General features: G+C 37.7%; 1 protein-coding gene across 1 annotated transcript in view; it reads left to right on the top strand.

The window, feature by feature from the left end:
• The first annotated feature begins 671 nt into the window (after window positions 1-671).
• LOC140148908 (G-patch domain and KOW motifs-containing protein-like) overlaps window positions 672-23,378 on the top strand; it is a 28,990-nt gene continuing 6,283 nt past the window's right edge. Inside the window, exons 1-9 of the mRNA XM_072171009.1 lie at window positions 672-873; window positions 8,471-8,676; window positions 9,808-9,947; window positions 13,083-13,189; window positions 14,626-14,818; window positions 15,768-15,900; window positions 18,944-19,556; window positions 20,711-20,874; window positions 23,062-23,147. Coding sequence (XP_072027110.1) covers window positions 716-873; window positions 8,471-8,676; window positions 9,808-9,947; window positions 13,083-13,189; window positions 14,626-14,818; window positions 15,768-15,900; window positions 18,944-19,556; window positions 20,711-20,874; window positions 23,062-23,147 — 1,800 coding nt within the window. The 5' untranslated portion in view covers window positions 672-715. The remainder of the gene's footprint in view (window positions 874-8,470; window positions 8,677-9,807; window positions 9,948-13,082; window positions 13,190-14,625; window positions 14,819-15,767; window positions 15,901-18,943; window positions 19,557-20,710; window positions 20,875-23,061; window positions 23,148-23,378) is intronic.

The raw sequence follows: 23,378 nt of genomic DNA, 5'->3' as shown, positions 1-23,378 counted from the left end.
CACTCCATGGGGTCAACTTGCGGTTAGCACAGTTGTGTGAGTGAACATGACACCACTGCTTGCCCACTGCATAGACGTGCATGGTTAAATTTGAATTTGGACTGATATATTTACAATAAAAACACATTCAAAATGTTGGTCGATTTCACATTTTACGTTATCTACAGAAGGTGTGATTTATCCTTTGTGCATACATCATATATTCTTTGAAGCAGGCGGAAAATCCTTCCGATGTGGTAACGGCGAGTATTCTCGAGACTACTGCAGCCTAATATGAAGTGACCTCTGTCTTCAGGTCCGCGACTGGTCCAAAACAGAAGCCTAATTAAAAAATAAGGATAAAATTCATAATTTTAAGGTAATATTCGTAATTTTAGGTACGTATAATTCAAAATGTAAGGTAGAATCCCGGGTAGAATTCATGTAAAAATGTAAGAATTTCAAAAGCTTCCGTGCGAATCGCCGGAGGGGGACACCCCCTCCCGCACCCACCCCCTTCAGCGTTTCGCGTTCCGGAGCAGGCCAAAAATTTTGCCCCTCCCCGCCCCCAATATTAAAAATCTTCCGGGGCCTCTGCTGTCCTTCTGTGTCATTTTGTTGCTGTGCGCCCTGCAGGCTGTGCATCGATATGCTCAAGAATTAGTCAAAATGTTATATCAGCGCCGCCCATCACTATAAAAGACATCACAAAAAACGTCCGATCGGTGTACGTGAAATGGCAGAATCGAGCAACAAAAAGCCGTTTTCTTTCGGTTTTACCAAGAAAATTGAAAAACAATCTAAAATCGAGAAAAGCGTAATTGATGATAAACACGTAGAGGTCAAAGAAGAAACAGATTTTGTTTCAGAATTGGAAGGAAAGGAAGTAAAAAGGTTTGTCAAGACTGCATAATTTTGCACCTTCAATCCTCATAAATACTGACATTTGCAGTAAACCTTTGTTTGACGAGCGCGATTACTATGCTACCGTGATGTTGCAAATTCCATAGACATACCACCTAGACCTATGACTGCCCATCCCTTACCACAGCGGGAGGTGAAGCCCCGTATCCAAAGTGATATTGACGGATTGACGGGGTTACTAGGCGCGGAGAAATATCGCATACAATGATACATGTACTTACCCTGAGTAAAGATAGTCACTTGTGCTGAGCATGAAATTGGTCACTTATCGCTCACTGTTCAAAATGTGACATCTACACCAATTACAGTCCCCGAAACTGTCTACTTTTTAGCCGACCTCAATTCCGAAACATTTAGTGATAGTTAAAAATGCGATCCCCAACCCTTTGTAAGTAAGACGTAACTCGACTTATAGCCTAAAACGTGACCCCTGTTTTGCACGTAAAGTCTATGAAAAGCTACATAGTGGCATGTAGCCTTTAAGGAACAATTCCATGCGATTTTCGCGCGTCTTTATCTATTTAAAATGCACGCGAAGAAATGAGGAAGGACATCAACAAGCGCGTGCATGGGCGCCGCCATGTTTTTCGCTGTACGTGCGTTTTCCGCGAATAGGCTTACTTTTATTTCCAATTTAATAAAAGTTCCGATTTTGGTAGAAGTTTGAAACCTTTTGATATGAATAAAGAAGAGTTTCAAAATATTGAAAACATTGTTTATTGGTGTTTAAATTACAAAGAAGTTTTTCAATTTCATTGTTATATTTTAACCAACTTTTTTGTCATTTAAACTCAAGTTTTGGCCTTCAATTTTAATCAAATTACATAAAAAAATAGATTTCAGATATTTAAGTTTCTAGTTTGCTTTATTTATACCACTGTCCAGTATTTTAAATTGTTATAACATTCAAAGTTTAATTTATATTAATATTTAATTTCAAATAGCCATTCATTACATTTGCTTTTTGGACAAAACGGGTTAAAAGTGACGATGGAGGGGGGTAGGCCTACTTGATTGACATTTCTTGTCTTTTTAAATATTCTGCAGGTACTGAGAATGTTTTAATTTTGAAGTTATGCACTTGCAAAAGAAGTTCAAAGAACGTTTACTATTAACATCAATTAATATCTTCATGAAAATAGCAAATCAGCAACCATTGTGCATTCATGTGCATCAAAATGACGAAAAATGGCAATTGTCGGCTATCATGCTTGTGCTTGAAATCGGCATCCTGTCTAAAGTATGAAAGAAAATAACCCAAAATTTCTTACAATTAATTCAAAATGTAGTGAAAAAGATAACAAAATCATTTTCAAGGCCTAAAAACGATGTTTTAGCCTCTTCAAGGGTTCATACCACTAAATCCGCGTGTGAAGCGGTTTCCGGTAAAAGTTTATCACGACTATAGTCCCAACTTTGCATAAAAATGTGCAAAATCGGTACAATATTAACAATTTTAGTGTTGCAAATCGTGTTTTGCTAGAACTTGTGAATGTGATCTCTACTAATTTGAACAGAAAACGCGAAAATTTGAGTGATGTTTACGATGATGAGCGCATGAACACACGAGGTCAAAACGCGGTTAGCAGTCAGACGTAAACACGGGAAAATCGGGTCTTTTTATATAGCGCTATTTTTCTCAAAAAGTAGACCTAAAATATGGTGTCATTCAGATATGTTATGCAGAATTTTGTTTTGATTAAAATGATATCAAATATATATTTCAAAGTAAGATGTAACTCGACTTATAGCCTAAAACGTGACCCCTGTTTTGCACGTAAAGTCTATGGAAAGCTATTTGGTGGCATGTACCCTCAAAAACGTGGCGTTGATTTCAACCAATCCGATCCACCGTTTAATAAGCAGCTTGATACTGACGTCATATCTGAGGTGACCAGGAGGCAGGAGCTACCATTTTGGTAAACTGAACTCGACTCGTGCGTTCTGTTGGTTCACATAAATCGAACAAAATTTTCAATAACGGGTAATAGTATGATTTCAATTTTTTATTAATGAAGTTACTTGTAGTTTTGAGGAATGACAAAGTTGTTTTGGAAACTTAGATGTTTGTTTCAACTGATGATGTAGGATCGCAAGGTGAGTGAATTCGTGAAGAGATTTGCTTGTTTGAGTGATAGTAGGATACGGGATGTAGGCTAGTCCTCTGTGTTTGACCGGCTCCGACGCTCAATTCACAACGTCTCAATTAGTACCTGCTTACCAGACAGCAATACTGCGTATTGCTGTATGGAACCAGATATAACATGTACTTTGATGCGCTCTTTTGCGTGATTACTGCGCTGTTATCGCCCGCATCAAATGCAACATGTTCCGTAGTGGACGCGAACATGTCTGCTTGTTTGCGCCTGGTTATGCGTCCTTGTCAAAGTCGTTGTTGCTAAAACCCTAAGCAGTGTCAGCTTCACTAAGCGAGTCAAAGTGACACTGGTGTAGGTGCTCGCTTGTCTGGGGCAAATTCGAGCTAACAACGCGTGACGGCGCACAATTCTTTCATAAATTTCCACTCGGCAACAGCACTCAACAGATCGCCTCGGCAGCCTATGCCAGTGGCGGATCCAGGATTTTTGAAAAGGGGGGGGGGGCACAAACTATACGCAGAAAATGGTACATACTTACAATCCACATACAAACTAGGAAAGCATACTTTCAATGTACAGCTGGTTTTTTTCACAACAAGTGGCCAAACTTGATTATTTAAAGTCCTACTGCATTATAGTCCACTTAAAATATCAATTTGGTTGAAATTTGTTGCCAAAAACTGTGTTTAAATGTGTTTATTCCACCACATAAATTCTTGTGATCAAAATTCCCACCATTAGAATGTGCTATCTCCAGCATGTAGCCCTTTACACATAGCATGTAACCTCATCTCTGCTTATAGAAGCTGTTACAGGCATGTATAAAAACATAAAGGGTCTGGTGTCCAAAGCAGTAAGTGAAAATGGCAACTTCGTTATGCATACGCAGGGGGTGTGAAAATGAAGGCCCAATTGAAGCCATAGACCATTATTCACTACTATTACCATGATTACTGTAGGCCTAATTATTAGGTTATATTATTGCTTAAACATGTTAAAACATAAAGTGTACAGATGTCCAAAACAGAAGCGCACACGGCTACCACTTTAGTCCCCCTCAGAAGTTGGAAAATTTTGCAAAATGAAGGTCCCATTTAAGTCATTTGGTGCATATTTTTACACTATTAGCATTGCTTTAAGGTGGCTGTGTACTCTCAGACATGCGTGTAGTAAAAGTGCAATAACTTTGTAATTATTCGCGGAAAACATATAAAAGTATACATTTTATGAAGGCAAGACATCAATAAATCTTAATATAAATACAGATTTGGGGTAAAAACAACAATTTTGAAGAAAATCACAAAAAGTGAGTTTTTGGCAATATTTGTTAGGTACATCATAACAAAAAACACTCTTTCCAAAATATATTATTTTGTTTTTAGCTCAATCTTGAGGTTCCATTCCAAAAACGTTTTTTTATTTTTTGATATTGGCCTTATTTTTGAGATATTGACCATATAAGGCATCAAAATGAACTTTTAAAATTCAAAAAACGCCTATTTGCACAAAATGATGCCCAAAATCGGAAATAGACCAAAATATAAAAAATGAGAAAACCGTTTCTTGAGTCGATCATGCTTTTTACGATGATCATATTTGCTTACCTATAGATGCTGTATTTATTGAGTTATCGTGTACCTAAATCGTCATTTTACCGAGAAAATGAACATTGAAATAATGGCCGTTGAAGTTTAAAGTGGTCACATTTTGCACTTTCATCGAATCTCACAGGAGAATGCGACAGTTTTCGCTTTTGTAACTTATATTGTAAAACGTGAACATCGGGTAAATCCACAGCCCCTTGAGAAGTTTGAGCGAAATCCATTCATAACTTGATATTTAAATCGGGGGAAAGAACTTGAAAAACCCCACATTTTATCAGCTAAAAACGGAGCCATTTGACCACTAGGTTTTTGTGAAATCAGTGCTTCCGTGGTGTTTCCATAAGATGCGCCAAGGCGCATGCAGATAAGCGTCAAGCGCTTAAGCGTCGCGTATTTGTGCGTTAACAAATTGCGCGATACGCAAGCGCGATGAGTTGTTAAGCGCGTGTACCTTGCTGGTACAACAAAGATTTTCTTTCCTTTTCAATTTCAAACACGAGTGGAATAGTGAAATAAAATCCTTAAAATATTGCAGTTGGAGTTTACAAATCTGGATTTTCATTCCTTGTATTTATAAAAAACATAACAAGGTACAAACATATCATAAAAACTCAATTTTGAGAAAGAAACAATGGCTATAGTACACAGCCGCGTTAATTAACTCAGTCAATTTGCAAAATTTTAAATATATAACACTTTATTGGACTTAGGCCTAATAAAGCATGCACGGATTGATGCATTGAGTCGTCTTAATACAGAATGTTGGTGACAAAATGTGACGGGCCCTGCGTATCGACGGGCCCGCAGTAATTTCACAGGCTTTTGGGCAGAGGACCCCGGGAGAGGACCCGCCTTCAAGCAATGCCTAATCACAGATAACATGGATAAGAAGAAGGCGTGGGCCTATTCAATTACGTGCAAATATTGTTTTTCTCTTCTTCTCCATTTCTCTTCTTTTCTTTCTCTCATTTTCTCCGCTTTCCGCCCTTCCCTTCTCTCCTTTCCTTATTTTTTAGCCCGAGGGGGCGGGAGCGCACGGGCCAGTGTGCCCTTCCACCTGCCCCGCGACTGGTCCAAAACAGAAGCCTAAGTGGGCACTTCTTTATCCATATGCGGAGGAGGGTGTCTGAGGGACGATGCACCCCCTCAGTATTTGAAAAAAAAAATAATAAAGGCCGAATTAAAGCCATTTCATGGACCATGAAAGGGGACACAGTCCGGGTGTGCCCTGCATGGATCCGCCATGCATGGGATCATGATCAAATTACGATTTATATCTTCCATAAAACATGTAAATATGTAAAGCCAAACAAAGGGTTTTTTTTTATTTTTTTCAACAAAATTGTAAAAAAATTTTTTTTTTTAAATATTACCCTCGAAAGGGGGGGCACGGGCCCGGTGTGCCCATGCCTGGATCTGTGCCTGGCCTATGCCTGGTCGAGCACCCTCACAGACCCGAATGTAAGTGGACAAGTGCGTCCAATGCAGTAAATACGCATGCTTAGCTTACCCGGCCTACTAACAATGTCATGCTTAAAAAATATGTGTACACGCTCGTCAAAGCAAAGGTTTAAGTACTGCAATTGATTATAGCCCGAAACTTCATGGTCCTAAAGTTTTTGTCAGAGACGAACGGCACTTGTCTTGTTCACAGTTCATGTGATTACAATATACATTTGTGAGCGTGCAGAGCGTATATATACGAAAGTGAGGTTCTGATTGGCTGAATCAATCGTTTGACAATATTATATAGCAACACACAATATACATGATCATGAACAGGGCGATCTTTTCCTTTAGACCACCCTCGCTATATAGGGACTAAATTATTACTTTTGCATCAAGGTTTACTTTTGCATCAAGGTTAAACAGTTGCCAAACACTTTGAAGTCAAGGTTTAATGTATTGGAAGGAGGGCAGGGCTTCGATAAATGAGGGAAATTATGGGGTAAAAACAAGGTTAAAACAACTTTTTGAAAACAAGTGAAACAGCTATTCTGCTAGGCAGTTTTTGTCTCAAAAAACAATTTAAAAATAATCGGAAAAGCAAAAAACATACCTTTGTAAAATCAGCATCAGTTCCGTCACGTAAAAAGATGATCAGATGAGTGGAAAGTGGCAAAGAATTTGTGAAATGATGGATTTTTTAAAAGAAAAATACATCGTGTTTTTTTCGAGAAATTCGCCATCTTGAATCAATGCAAAATTGCGTCATACAATAAAATACTGTCAACGCGCTTGAAAATGCTTGATACGCGAGCGTAAATCACCGTCAAAACGAGCATACATCAAGCGCTCGTGCTACGCGAATGTTTTGGAGTTTGCATCACCGGTTTTGTATTCAGCTCTTTTACGTCAAAATTGCGATAAAAACGGGATTTTGGAACAAAATAAAGCTTGTTTGAAGAAATAAAAGGTATGTTTGTATTATTAAAAACATGTTTAACCTTGATGCGAAAGTTTAATTTGATAAATTCGTAAATTTAAACCTTATAGAGCTCGGGTGGTCTAAAAGAAAAGATCGCCATGAACAGACCAATTCTGATTGGCCAATTCTAAGTCAAATCGTTAATCGCCCATGGAGGGCGAGATGGCCAAGTGGTTAAGGCGTTGCGCTGCCAGCCAGGAGATACGATCGACGAGGGTTCGAGCCTTGGGCTTGCCTTAGGTGAAAATTCTCTTCCCTCCCAAAAAGTTCCTATATGGTTGGGAATCCTTCAATTAAGTTCAGTTAATTAATATCAGAATTTAATTGAAGAATTTCTTCGCGCCCCATACACTGCTTAGCACGTGCAGATATAGGTAGTGTATGTGCTTCGTCCGTGATTCGGAAGTCACGTAAAGCTGTTGGTCCCATGTACAGGAAGAGTCAAACCCTGTGCACGTTAAGTGTCAGAGCTATTCGAAAAGAGAAGAGGGACCATCCCCGGTTCTGATATCTGCAATCAATTCTAGGTTCCAGGATCATGCATAGGTAAAAAACAACTGTGCACGTTAAGCCCGTGCGACAATACTCCATTTGAGGTATGCACGTATATAGGAAGAAGGAAGTGAACACAAATCTCTGTGTATGTCGCATCGCACATTGACAGGTGCACGCACAAACACTGCTCATGGCTCTGTGTGAAAGTAAATATGCATAACAACCAGTGCGCGTACCGCTACGTGAGCAATTATGCATACTAATTAGCTTGTGACATTCCCCTGTTTGAAGAGCTCTAGTTTCTTTGTTTAAACACGAAAAAATTACGAAACTTTCAAATTATCATGCCAACCCAGTGATCTTGCACGCAGTACGTTGCAAAAAACAAAGTAGATTGGATGGATAAATAGCGTGTTTTTCGAACTATCAAATTTACGAAAATCGGGGGAAAAAACACAATATTAAATTCCATTTGTCGGCGGTAATGCAAATAACACATTCGTATAATTCAAAAATATGACCAATACAAAGGTTTTGAATACCAATACCTCGAAAAATCCGTACAAATTGGCGTAAATCGACCAGGAGGTAGACACATTTTTGCGAAGGTGAAATGAGTTCGAGAACAATCAGCCCATGTCATTCCCCTGTTTGAAGAGCTCTAATTTCTTTGTTTTAACACGAAAATTATGACTCTCTCAAATTATCATACCAAACCAGTTAGTGAAGTTTGTAAGTCACAAAAAAAGAAGGAAATCAAAGATTATTTAGATGATAAACGTGTGTTTTGAACTCGGACAATTTCAGTAAAAAGTTGTGAAAAAAGCACCATAGGAGCGATTGCCGAATAGGGTGCAACTCTACTAGTCTTATTACAAGACTGCCCCACCCCAACCCTAACCCTAAACTAGAAATGTCCATTCATCTTTTTTTACATACAGTACGAAACCAAAGGAAGAGCCCAAGGAATTGGTAATACCGCTAATTCAAAGGAACATATGGCAAAAGGAGGAAATCAAGCTTACCAAATCAACTGGCAACCAAAGTCGTCAGAATGATGGTAATAAGAGAGATAAAGTTGATGCAGTCAAAAAAGAAGGAGCGACAAATAGTGTGGATGATGCAGCAGTACAAGAACTTATAAGAGGTGAGTGAAGGCTCTTACAGGCCTGGCTATGCTATCTCATTTGTCCAAGATGTAGGCCAAACATTATAGGGGTAAACTGTTACAGGACTGAAGGGATGTCACGTAAATGAAGCCAAGTTTCATTTGGCAAAACAGGATAAAGGAAACTTGTGCCAAAATAGTCAGTGTCACTATTTTCTATGCATCGAATGTATCTACCAGTGGCAGCGCCACACGCAAATGTCCCCCAGTCAGAACTCTTTCCCCCAGTAAAAACCCAAAATTACGAAAATTTCACCTTTTTGCGGTAATTTTTTGATTTTGCCCCCTGAATGCCCCCGGAAAAAAAATTCCTGGCGCCGCCACTGGTATCAACACAAGCAAATCAATCCCCCATCAAGTTGTACGTGAAAGTTTAAGGTTTTTGGAATTTATATGATACTTGTCATGATAAACGAAGTATGTTAATGATGTTAAAAGGTAAATGTCTAACAAATAATAATTTATGCCATAATATTACAATATTATATAGTTAAATTTAGTAATATTCAAGATTTAATTTCTTGAGTTAGGGTTGTCGAATTTAACACCAGTTACAAGCATATTTTCACAAATGTAATTTCGCGGCAATTTAATTTCCTAAATTTTGTGAATCTGAGGTGCTCGTGAAATTAAATTGCTCGGGAAATAAACTTGTTTTACAGATGTGACCTGCTACCACGAAATCAGGGTAAAGTCGCCGCGACTTTATACTCATTTTGTTGAGTTGGTAGTTTCGAGATATTTGACTAAGTTGATGTTCTTTGTTTGCCACCACCCACTACAAGCCAGTAGTAAATTATATTATCCTTCGTGAATGACCCATTGTGCCCCCATTCACAAAGGACATGCAGATATACTTAGTGGCTTTAACAGGTGGGTGAACAGCAACGCAGTAGCCAGGGCGTTTTGAGTGACTAACACCTTTTGGCTTTACGCTGATTTCGTGGTAGCAAGTCACATATTTGGATTATGGTACTCCTTTTTTAGAATTCTGACAATTGTATTGAAAGTTCTCTATTGTGGACTCAGAATGCAGATAATGCAGTGCCGATTGAACTTATTTGTTGATTGATTGATAGATTGATTGACTGATTTAATTCCGATTTACAGAAGCTGCAGAGCATAATGATGAATGGCATGACCGTGGTCAAGGTGACTTGAATATGTCCATCCCATTGCTGATGCGTAACCGTGTACCAGAAGGGTTTGAAGAAGATGAGAAGCTTGATGTGTCACTGAGACCTCAGGAGGTAAGAGTCAAAGGTCACTAGGGTAGGGTGATAACTTTTACATGGGCCATACACAGAGTCATCATCCCTATATCTTTGTCAAAAATGGCTGTGATAGTACGGCGAATCCACTCGTTCTTCAACAGCTACGCATGGCGATTTTGTTCGAGATAGGCTGAGCGACTCGGGCTAAGCATATCACTTACACAATATGATATACCGCAGCGTTTCCATTCATACACGTTTTTACAATCTGCGCATGCTCAGTACCCCATATGATGTTGCCATTACAAGAAAATTTGATTTGTTGTCCGGTAAAAACCCGGGTTTTGTTTTCAATACACTAAATGGAAATTCAATACACTCAGCTGCGATTGCTGTTTTCTTTAAACACATTTACTGCATTTTCACCAAACGTTTTTAAATCGTGACGATAATAATGTGATATATTCAACTGTTTGAGAAATATAATCATATGAAAAGAACAAGCCAAGCCCATTCAGCTCAGATCCACATGCTGTATAGAATATTAAATCACAAGTCTATAATACAATGCACCATAGTGAGACACTATACAACTTTCTTGAATGACATTGAATACATCTCTACATCTGAGTTTGTACTTCATCACTGAGCGATCTAGCGATCAGTTTCTAGCCATTCAGATAGAACTCCTTTTCTTGCGTTCGGTCTCACTGCAACGAAATGTAATTCAACACCTCTGTTTATACAAACTCTTCACTAATTCTTTTCCCCATTTTTTCTTTTCATCCACTGATCCAGATCTTGTTTTGTTAGGTCATTGACTATAAAATAGGATTCCGAATCTAGCTCAGATTTGGATGTTCTAAGTACATCCATTTTGTCCCTATAAGATAGAAACTTGACTACGATGTGAGGAGACTTTCCATCACTTAGTCTACCTATGACATCTCTAGATGAGTTCTTTCAACTTGGGCGTCGGCCATGTTGAATTTAGAATCCCAAGATGACTTCCACAATTTCCAGACACTTCTCACTTACTGTTGTTGGCACCCCATTATTCTTACGTTGTTTCTTCTTGAGAAGTGTTCTTGCTTATTTAGGCTTGATTAGTGCATTTCAAGTTTCTGTTAGTAGGCTTGCTATCTCACCTGTGAGTTTTTTTTTTTTTTCACCGTTTACCTGTTTTTCCAAATCGTCTATTCGGGTTGATTGAAATTCAATGAACGATTCAGATTTGTTTTTAGTTCCTTCATTTTGCTCATTAGGTCATCTGACGTTGTTTTCACATTTTGTTGAAATTTGTCAAACAAATTATGGATATGGTCTTGTAATTCTGCTACAGTATACTCACCGGCAGGTGGGGAGAATAGCAACGGTATAGTATCCTCGGACCAGGGCTCGGACGACCTCTTTGTGTTTTGGTACTAGTAACAGATGCTCCCTTGCCACGTCGACGGTGTTTTGGGTTTGAAATATAATGACGAGAACTTGGATCTTTAGCAGATTGAAGAATATATACGATTATATCTCGTTTAAATGATAATTTTCATAGTTGGTCGGAGACCATTTGAGTTTTGTGATGTGTTGTTGCTAAGCCGCCATCTAAGACCACTAACTCTAGGGACATGGAAATTGTGTGAGCTAGATCTCATACGATGAGTGTGGTTGACAATGGTGTTAGTGAAAAACTGATCAAAGTAAGTGGGAACCATTGAATAAAAAACATTGATGTGATTGAGTCAGACTTGTATGACGTTATCATGTATTTTCAAATAAGGGTTAATGGTCACATTTGATTCAATGTTGGAAGAGACAGTCTGTATGGAAACTTGACAGACCTGTACAATTGAATGGAGCTTCATATTTGTTTACAATGCCATTTTATAGTCCTTTTTGCCAATTCTTTTCATATGAAAAAAAAACACCTAATAAAAATATTATTGTCTTGTCTTTCACGTTTAGGCAAATTCTTAAAAAAATCAAATACTTATCCTGCTTGGCATGGATCACTGATGGTATGTTTGATATTGTATATACCGCTCATTCTACAAAATCCGGTGCCAATAGCCTTTTTTCCATTCTTTGGTCCACAAAAACTTTGTCGAGCATTTAGGGCATCAAATATGTTGTTTTTCTGGTAGAACTCAACAAGATCTACACGGACATATATAGTTTTCCATACTTTAAATGCTTTCTTCAGCCTGATTAACCCTTGCAAAGGCCCAAAAATCGCTAAAAAAATGCGTTTCCACAGCTCAAGTGTCATATCTAACCCTGAATATTTTCTTTGAATAAATGCGATTTCTTTACATATTTGTTGTTTTTTAATTAGATAACGCACCATCATATTGTTTATCAACATTATTTTTTAGTGATTAAAATGTCTTTGTGTAATTCTAAAATAAATTGCACTTTCCACCAAAACGCTGTGAGCTACGTTACCCCTTTTTAACACACGTTATTGGAAAGAAGTAAAACAGCGGTATCAATGTAATTTGCGGTTTTTGAAAGGAAACACTTATAGGTTTTTAAAATCACAATAAAAATCGTGATGCTGTAGCATTTTTGGCATAGAAATGTTGTAAACATTGAAATTTCGACCGACCATGTTAAGATTGGTGAGCTACGTTACCAGGATTCTATAGTATGCACTTGTATTACATGTACTTCCTAATAATATGTGAAAGCTACCAGTGGTCGAACCCCATTTATATTAGAATTAACCGGCATAACGTTCTAACGTTCGCAAATCACATTAAAAACATTAAAAACCAGTGAACTACGTTACTGTGAGCTATGTTACACACTCATTTAAGCATCTTCAAAACTTCTATGAAATGGTGAAATCTGTTTTACATTTCACTCAAGTGATCTTTAATTTGCTTTTTATGACCTTGGATTGAGTAAAACCAGCCCATTTTATAGTCGGTAACGTAGCTCACATTACATTGAGTTTTAGTGTTAAAAAACATCATGACTTCCTGAAAGAAAAAATATGCAAGTGGTGTTGGCAATTTTTACATCTGAAAGTAGTGATACATTTACTTTAAAAAAACACAAAAAGCAGGTCTTTTTGAACAACTTTTATTTTTTCTATTTTTTTAGTGGATTGGCACCGGATTTTGTAGAATGAGCGATACATATAAATTGATAATATTTGATTTCATTCAGACATCTGAAGATGACTATGGCCAGGTACCAATAGAACAATTTGGTATGGCAATGCTCAGGGGAATGGGATTCAAAGCAGAAGAGGGCATAGGAGACAAAATGAAGAAGTGAGTTGTTTTTTCTTGAATTGTTTTTGATTTCAGTATCCAGATCCCTGTAGGTATAATCAATCATGGTAATGTGTGTAGCAGTAAATATTGACTAGGGTCCTGTCTTCAGTTCAGACTGATGTCCAAGTGGAAACCGACGGATAATTTAAAAACAATCATTATATAGCCTGTGCAGAGTTTTACCCCAACAACCACATGCCTGTTGTTGCAATCTTGATGGTGGGTAAAATTGTAAAAATGGGCTGTTCCATTTAAAATCCACACTACCCCTGTGGAAGATTTAGCTGAAGTCTTCCACAGAGGGAGTGTGAGTTTTGATTGGAATAGACAAATTGATTAACTTCCATTTGAATACTCACTCCAGTTTGGAAGATATACATGTATGTATGTAAAGCCATAATACAAAGGGAGTATGGGTTTCAAAATGATTAACTCTGACCAATTACTTTAAAAAAAACACAATCCCCCTATGGAAGATATTTCCAAAATATTCCACAGGGGTAGTGTGGATATCAACTGGAATAGCCCAATGCTGATGCAATTCAGTTGTGAGCAAAGTCAAAGGCCAATTTAATTTGTTTTGCCTTGAGTTCAACTGCTTGCATTAGTGACTCTGATGTCAATACCAGTGTTAATTCTCTCTCTTCAAATTGGGTGCACCAAATGAAGCTTTTTTTAACAAATTGACCCAATTTTGACTCAAAAAGTCATGAAATTGATTAATTGTAATACAGAATTGCACATTTTCGTGCACCAATAACTGGGCCAAATGGTGACATACCGTAAAGATTGGCATATTGGCGCACTTGGGCTTCTTTGCCTTGGTGTAAATTTCATGTGCAAATAGAGAGCTCCATTCTTTGAAATTTTAGCAAGAATAAAGTTTCTGTGCCCTAATTTGCTGGTGATAATTTGATGGGAGGGTACTTTTAGGTTGTGCCTAAAATTCCACTGTCAAGTGACCCAATAGCGCCATGAGGCGAATCTTTGCATCTTTAAACGCGTGCTTATATTGCAGCACTCTTTCAAGGAATGTTTACGATATGAAGCTATGCCCAATGAAATGCACACTAAAGATACTGGCTTACTGAGAATAAAAGTTTTTTAGAATTCAGGATTAATCTGGAATTCCAGATTTTTTTTGGTCCAAATTCCGCACTTTTATTTATTAATATTTTCAGCCTTACGTGCATTTTTCTGATTTTTTCCAGATTTTCAGGGTTTTTTTCGTCAGGCCTACTTACATCCCTGAATAATGATGGTAGTCGGATGTAGAGGTGATTAAGCATCAAAAATGTCAACCGAGCGATTATTACTGGGACACAACTATTTTATGATTGTGGATAGAGCATTAAAAAACTTTTTAATTTCTGTAATAATATAATGCGGTACATATACCTAATCCTCTTCCACCATAATTTTTTCCCAACCAGGACAGTGAAGCCAATAGAGGTAACAGTGAGACCCAAAGGTCAAGGTCTAGGTGCTGACAAGCGGCCAGTAATGCCCAAGAAACAGATGAAGAGAAAACCGGGAGACAAGAAAATAGAGGAGGAACCTATTGGCATAGCAAAAGGAGCAGGAGTGTTGGTAACAAGTGGACCACATAAGAACCTGTATGGCAAGGTAACCATTGTAATTGATTGATGTTTGATTGATTGATACCGTAAACGTTCGCCTAATGGCGCACCAGGGCTCCTTTGCCTTGGGGTAAATTTCATGTACAAATAGAGAGCTCCTCTAAAAATCCCAACAAGAATTAAGGGTATGTGCCCTTATTTGCTGGTGGGATTTTTATGGGAGGGCACTTTTAGTTTGTGTGTAAAATTCCAGTTTTGTCAAGGGATCCCAAAGTGCCATTAGGTGAACGTTTACAGTATTTGATTGATTGACTGGTTATGTTTTTTTGTTTCAAGACAGTGACATTAATACCCTCCAGCCCATCTGTGATGTACCGTTGTGGTCTGTATTGTCTTTGTACACAAAACATTTTGACACAAACAAGCAACCAATTCACCAAAAACATTGATTTTGATCAAGTTATGGCTAAAACAAGGAATGAAATACTTTTGTGTTTCTTTGCTTTCAGCAATATAAAAATAGTCTAATATCAGGAATAAATAATAACTATAATTGCAATAGACTTTTCAACAGATAAAATATACAATAATGTTAAAAAGTAAAGTAAAGTAATAAATTGTTTTCATGTCACACACTATTAATGATTTCAAAATGCATTGAATTTGTATCCATTTTGAAATCATTAATAGAGTATGACATGAACACAAATTATAACTTTACATATTAAAAACACAAAATTTATTATTGTTATTATTTTTGAAATCAACCATGAATGATCCTAGCATTTCGCTCTAGGTCCAGAAAAATGTTCACCTAAATATATATACAGATGACCAAAAATTTTGGCAGATGACCAGATGTTATGACATGGTCATGCGATTGACCAGATTTATTTCCTTAAATTGAATGCTGAAGATTATATATTATGGCGATAAAGTGAAAGCAAGAGGTGCATGCTTATTTTATGTGTACCTTTCCTTTCTTTGTGTTCCAGATCGAAGGTGTAGATGATGATAATGCTCGTGTGGTGATTAAGCTTGCAATCAGTAACCAATCAGTGACACTCAGCCAGTATGGAGTACAACTAGTAAACAAAGACGAGTACAAGAAATATGCCAAAGATCTAGGTTGGTTTGTTATCATTCTGTTATGTCCTTTAAGGTAAAAAAAGGTAGTTAGGAGTCGAACCTGCATTTTTTACAGTGCCAATCTCTCTTTAGGCCAGACTCTTAACTGGCCTAATCGCGTGTGTGACTCCACTGTGAAATGTTGCTATGTGGGGATCGCCACACCTCCACAGCAAGTCTGTTACAGTCCCAGCATTTAAGAATGCTGGTACCCTTTATACACCTGGGTGGAGAGGCGTATTCAAGATAAAGTTCCTACTCAAGGGCACAACACGATGGTGTCACCGGGGTTCAAACCTGCAACCTTCCGATTATGAGTCGGAGCCTGTTCCACTCGGCCACCGTGCTCCCAATATTATTGTGTCCTTTACTTCAGGCTTTTAGTATTAAAAAAGATTAAGAATACCAGTCACCAGTGATGACAGAAAGAAATACTGATAAAAAGCAACACATTGTCTTTTGAATGAAGGTGATTTTATACTTTGAATTCCTTACATCTATTAGTTTAAGTCTGAGGTGACACTTTTCTTATATACATGCATCATGCAACATCTGATTTCATAGTTGTTTTTCCTCCCAATTATTACAAAGAACTGGGATGATGCAAATATGCCAGTGATACACAGGCTATAGGGGAAATTATTTTGGACCTTAGTATCGGCAAGTACGTCACACAGTGCAATGTGTCAATAAAAAAACACGCAAAATAATGCAGTGCAACTCTACTGATTCCGTTGCTTATTGCCTCTGATCTCGAATGACCCCAATTTTCACCCAACTGGTGTGGAATTTCTAAACCATTATTCACCCTGATGTGGCAGTGATGTCAACGCATTGAAGCAACTGTTTTGCTTGCATATCTATGCGGCATCTTTAAGTTACTAAAAGGCTACCCTTTTTGTCCTGAACCGTATCCTGTCACCATGCAGTCTATACACATTAAAAAGGAAATGGTGAATCAAAAAAAGGGGTTTCTCTGCAATTTTCAGAATTTGAGTTATTATTGTTGAAAGTAGACTTATTGTACTGTGCCACTACTCCCCATTCCAGAAAAATACAGAACTAATTTTTTTGGATTAAAAAAATATTTGGCAACTGGCAATAATGGTCAAATTTTAATATTTGGTCAATTTTTGGAAATAAGGACCAAAAATACGCATTTTTAGGGTGTTTTTCGAACGTTTTCATATTCTGTGACAATCAGGCCCAAAGATTTGAACAAAGACTAATTTCAAGTTATGCATGCTAATTTTTGGAAAACACATTTTCCAATCTTTTTCATAACCAATAAGCAAAAATAACATATAATATTAGAATTATGAGCTAACTCTTAGCCTATACTCAAGATTTTGAATGCTTAGACTTGTGCCAAGTCTTACAATTTTATGACTACAATTGTAAGAAAACATGCAAAATTGCATGTTTTTGGACCATTTTACCTCAAATTGCAAAAATATTAAAATTTGACTTTTATTGTTAGTTAGGACTAACTAAAGGATTAGGATTTAGCTATATAATGTTTCAATTGGCAAAACTGGATAATATTTTTTTAATTCCAAAAAATTAGTTCTGTATTTTTCTGGAATAGGGAGTAGACCATTTTGGCTTACATTCTGACTGTTACTAAAACAAAAGTTAGTCCTGCTTAGACTAAAGTGAGTCCTGGTCCTGACTAAATTTAGGTGAGCCAGGACTTACTTTATTCCCAAACTGAGTCCTGGTAGTAAAGCTCTTATTTTCACCCTTGATCATGACAGACAGAATCCATGATCCAGTATTACCCTGATTAGGCCTGTTATCGACTGTCGAAAGTGTCGATAGTCGGAAAATTCACAGACTTCCGACATGTTGGAACACTCAATGGTAGTATCGATACACAAACGATGTACCGTCACAACATCAAAAGCCACTAGCCGCTGATAGCTTAAACATTTGAAATATAAATAGCACAAGTTTGTTGACCTTAAGGGGTGGGGTATGAACCTTTGGACAGTATTTATTGTGGGACATTAGAGCACATCAGACATATCGAATTACATTCTGAATATGAAGAATGTCCTTCTGATATCAAATAATTTTGATTTTTGAAATTAGCAATGTAATACACATTTTATGGCAAATGATTAAAATTGATATTTTGACATTTGACAGTGCTTTCGGTAAACTTTATAAATCTGATAATATGTACTTAAAGTGTATGTAGGTGGGATGAAAAGCCGACGATCAATTGAAAATTTTGACCTTTCGTATTGAAGATATGGATTTTTTTCCCAGGTCTTTTTGGAAAAAAATCCATATTTTCAATATAAAAGGTCAAAATTTTCAATTGATCGTCGGCTTTTCCTTCCAGCTACATACACTTTAAGTATATATCATTAGATTTATAAAATTTATTTCGAGGACTGTATTATCAAAAATTTGAAAATATCAAATTTTAATAATTTGTCATAAAATTTGTATTATATCGTGAATTTCAAAAAAAATGAAAATTATTTAAGATCAGAAAGACATGCTTCGTATTCAGAATGCAATTCGATACGTCTGAGGTGCTCTCATGTCACAAAAAAAAATACTGTCGAAACGCCATAAACGCTCATTATAGATCCCTTAAGCAACTTTCAACAAAAATTAGACACCATTATATTAAGACATACCCCCTCAACCAGGATCATAGAATTCACAAATTATGTGACATGCAATTACATATATGTAACTATCATGTCAGTGACATGGGCACCTTCCAACCAATTACAGCTTTGGAATATCATGACATAATGTTCACTACTGTGCAGATCTCGTGAGGTAGAGCAGTAATGCCACATGCAGGATCATAGTAGAGCATTTGTTTTGATGAATTGGGTAAGCTTAATTGGAGGTCGGTTGGTGATCAATGGGCAAGTTAAGATATTTCCCACGCTGTCAGGTTGTTGACTGTCGATACATGTCGATTGTCGGAAGTATTTTCTTCCGACATGGCGATACACAAAATCTCTATCGATAACACCACTAACCCTGATATACTTACTTCTTTTTCTTTTCACAGGAAAGTTCAGCAGAGGTCATGACAAGTTGGCTAAACAAAAAGAGGAGGAGACAAAAGAGGACAAGAAGAGGGACAAGAGGAGGGAAGAAAATGGTCATGATAGCCCATCAGATGGGAAGAGAAAAAGAGACAGAGATGACAGAAAACATAGGAAAAGACACAGTGACTATGATTCCGATGATAGAAATGATCATGAAAGAACTAGTAAAAGGAAACATAGAGATGATCATGAAAGAACTAGTGAAAAACACAGAGACAGGAGTCATCAAAGTGATGATTATAATATAAATAGAAGAGACTATGAAGATAGGAGTGACAAGGGACATAGGAGGAAAGATGACGATGACAGAAGGGGGAAGGATTATGAAAAGGACAGATATAGTAAAGACAAAGAAAGAGACCGGAGGAAACGTAGAGATGAGGACAGGGATGAGGAAGAAGATAGGAGAGATGATAACAGACATGACAGGAAGAGACGGAAAGACAAGGACGATCATAGACAGGAGGAAAGAGACAGGAGAAAACACAGAGATGAGGATATTGATGAGGAAGAAGACAGAAGAGAAGACGACAGACATGACAGGAATAGATGGAAAGACGAGGACGATCATAGGTAAGGTGGATTCTGTTTTGCTGTACGTCGTACAAAAGGTACTTATTGTGAGCGATCTATTCTACCATCAGCAGGTCTTAACATTAGTTGGTGAAAACACTTTTGAAAAGATGTTTTGAGACTTGTTAAATGTACATAAAGATAAATAATAGCCAAATGGATGTTGTTTAAGTCAACCTTGTAGACCATTTTTAAATTCAACCAAGTCCCAGTTACCGCTCTTCCGCGTGACCACTCCCTGAAGCAAAACTACTGGCTTTGGATTTGAATTATTTTGTAACCTCCCCCATAGCGCTACACACATAATATTCATCTCCCAAACAGGATGGTCTGGGGGTCAAATTCTAGCCAATAGCTACTGATAATTTTACAATGTAATGTGGGGCCAGATTGGCCAATTGAATCATGTCATGGAATATTGGTACTTCATATGTTGAACACACTGTATAGCAGTGTGACCTGTGACCTTGGTGTGATAGTGTTCTGTTCAAGCGATAAACAGGGCATGTGTGTCGACAAGTGTGAAGGGAAAAGTGAAGTGTGAAGGGGCAATTAGGGGAAAATAGAAAGGAAGCCCAACAGACACTAAAATGTGGGTAAGTGCAATAGCTGCCATGTGAACATTTGGCACAAGTTACACATATTGTACTCATTTACTCATGACAGCTACACATGGCAGCTATTGCACTTACACGCTTCTGGCACTGAGCATGCATTCCACTTGTTGCATTCAGTTGGTAATATACATGTACCGTATTCATTTCAATAAGTGCCCAGGGCACTTAACAAAGTCATTTTGGGTGGGCGCTTATTTCTACCTGGTTTACTTAATTTTTTCGTAAGGGGGGTTTATTAGAGACAAATTTACGTACATTATAAAAGGGTCCCGAGACATTCGAGTAGCGTTCCTGATGCAGAAAATGTATCACACAGGACTTGTAGTCCTCCAGCTATTTCACTGTATTGACGTCTATCTGTCACTTCAACATTAATTGTACCCTTGCAAATTGAAAATACCCTGGGTGGGCGCTTATTGGGGCACGGGCGCTTATTGGAATGAATACGGTACAAGCTTTTAGATTTCAAGATCTCAGGCTAGATGCATGGAATTTTGATCAATTTCTTTACAACAAGCATTTGCATTTTATTTGCAGTGTTACCAAACCATCACAGTATTGGCTTCATCCAGACCTCAGGGTACGCTTCATTGATAAGGATTACAAGAAAGGCAGATACTATAATAGCAAAGTGGCTATTATTGATGTTGTGACCAGGGACACATGTACTTGCAGATCTGAAGAGGGCAGGCTGCTAGAAGGTAATGTTGTATAATGGTACCTTAATGTTTTTGCAAGATGGAACTAGGATTGCCTTTTTAAGAGAGAGTATTTAACAGACACCCTCTGTTTGTTGGACACTCCACTTGTTTGACATGGTAACCTTTGACCCTACTACCCAAAGTAGCCCTAACCCTATTGAAAGTCGTAAGTAATTTGGTCTTCGCATGTCGACCCATGGGGGTATTTGGGTCCTAGCCATGGTGTGAGAAGATGAACAAAAACAATTCTGCGTCTCATCTGAAGCGTCTTGGCTTCAAGTGCGTCACCCAAATGTGCCCATCATCCCATGTCGAACTTGCATGACAACAACTGCCTCAAGCGCATTCCGAGGGAAATCAAATACCCCCAGTTTTTGCTCCATGCCTGTATCCAAGATGGTGGTCAAGTCCAGGTTCTCATTCTCTAATTATGTGATACTTGCAGAACACTGTGCAGCAATTAGCAGCATGATTCTACATTTACCTATATGCTTGTTATTGATAAACCATGGAGAATACCGCCTTCAACAACTTTACAATAGCATCTGATCTGTTCCTGATCTAAAAAGTATAACATGTTTTTAAATAGTTTCAAAAGCAACACTTTCAAATTAATATATGCTACAATGACAATGTAGCAGAACTTGTAAATGTAATGGACAAATCGTTCAAATACAATGTCCAATCCGAATCCTTACCGTAAGCATTACCCTAGCGCTGACCTCCAGGGCAGTTGTTACCGACTAACTTGCCCGGATATTAAAAAAATACTTTTACATAGTGTATGACTATTCAAGTTTTGTTTAGTGAAATACCTTTAGATGAGACTTTATAGGCACCGTGGCATCTGCATTTTGTTTAACTTATTGTAGCTGGCAAACATTATTTGGTGTTTGTTATACTAGTACTGTGCGCATCAATAGGCCAGTGACTGAGTCGCGCATTAAGCAAAGTGCAACTAGCGTGTAGGTGCTGCACCCAACTGTGTGCATGCCATTCTATATCGATCCACGATGTTTGTCAGTTATAAATTGAACAAACTATAGCAGCTGTTACAACTTGCCCAGTGTGTTTACAAATCTCAACAAGCTAATTCCATAATTCAGAACAGAGTGCACTGTGGGTAAAAATCATGGACACAAAATGGGTTATAATAACACAATCCTCCCATAGACGACTGGGAATGAACTTGTGACTGATCGGAAATTCCTGTGATTTTATTTTTCATTTTATATTTAATATTGGCACTTTCAAGGTAGGCTCAATTAAACTATCTTTGTTTGCTATCAAAAGTTTTGTGGGGACAATGAGACCAAACAATTGGTAAAAAAGTCTGAAGCAGAGGATGTTTAAAGGCATTCCGATAACCCAATGGGGTTTCTGACCTTGGTATGTCTGGCTTTTGTACATGTGTGGCACAGTTGACCATACCTTGCATTAGGTAAATGCAAATATCTGGTGTTTTCATCCTTTTATTTAACATTCAAAACATTGAGACTTATGAATAAAATTAATGCAGTGGGACATGTTTGTGGAATGTTTCCTGTAAGAAATTCAAATATAAGTTATAAGTCACAACTATTAGCGTGTTGGCTGCAGTTTTAAAATTACCATTTTGTGTGTGTGGCAATGGGGACTTTGCCTTTAAAATTAGGTTATATTGATCAAATTTCCCAATCGTAGTGCATCGTAGGAATGTCTTTAAGCCTCCTCTGAGTCTGAAGTTCACCATTAAAATACTGTTTGAGCCTGGCCCGATATGATACCACCAAATTTGTACCCACAATGCTTTGCATTTCCAAACTTGTTTATTGCCAATGGTCAAGCACCAAATGAAGACCAACACTAGCTTCCAGAGAAGAATTGACCCTCTCTTGCTCTGATCGACCCTCACACCATGTTAATGAGCGACATAGGCGGGCCTTTGCTACTGTTCATGAGTGCTGAATGCAGCTTTGATGTGTAAATTGCCAATTGGATTACCAGTCTGTCGTTATGATTGTGCGCAACGATTGAATCAGCCAATCAGGACTCCACTTGCATGGTTACGCTGTGTACACATTAAAAAGGCTGTTCTTCTCTGAAAGCAAATAATAATTCAGACCCTCCGTCACTTGAAAACCTAATTTGATTCCTGTAGGGGGAAAATATTGTCATAACATGTGTTATTTGTCTACTAATTTCCAGATATCCACCAAGACATGATAGAAACACTGATACCCAAATCTGACCCAGGTTATGTTATGATCGTCAATGGTCAACTCAAAGGGCAGGTAAGAGACAATGAGAAATGAGATTATCAATGCTTGAAAGGTCATGAAACGCAGATCATAACATCATCGCGATGTTGTGGAGCGAAGGTCACATATTCTTTGATTCCTAGTCCGTACTCATTGTGTAATGAGAGAATGATTTCAATCTATTCAACCAGATTAATCCACATACCTTGGAGCAACCAACTGACCTTCAGCTGGGTTGTGATGTTAAACACCTTGAGTCCTGCT

This window comes from Amphiura filiformis, chromosome 3, assembly GCF_039555335.1.
Source record: "Amphiura filiformis chromosome 3, Afil_fr2py, whole genome shotgun sequence".
NCBI lineage: Eukaryota > Metazoa > Echinodermata > Ophiuroidea > Amphilepidida > Amphiuridae > Amphiura > Amphiura filiformis.
Note: the sequence above shows the minus strand (reverse complement) of the source record. Positions and strands in the feature narration are given on the sequence as shown.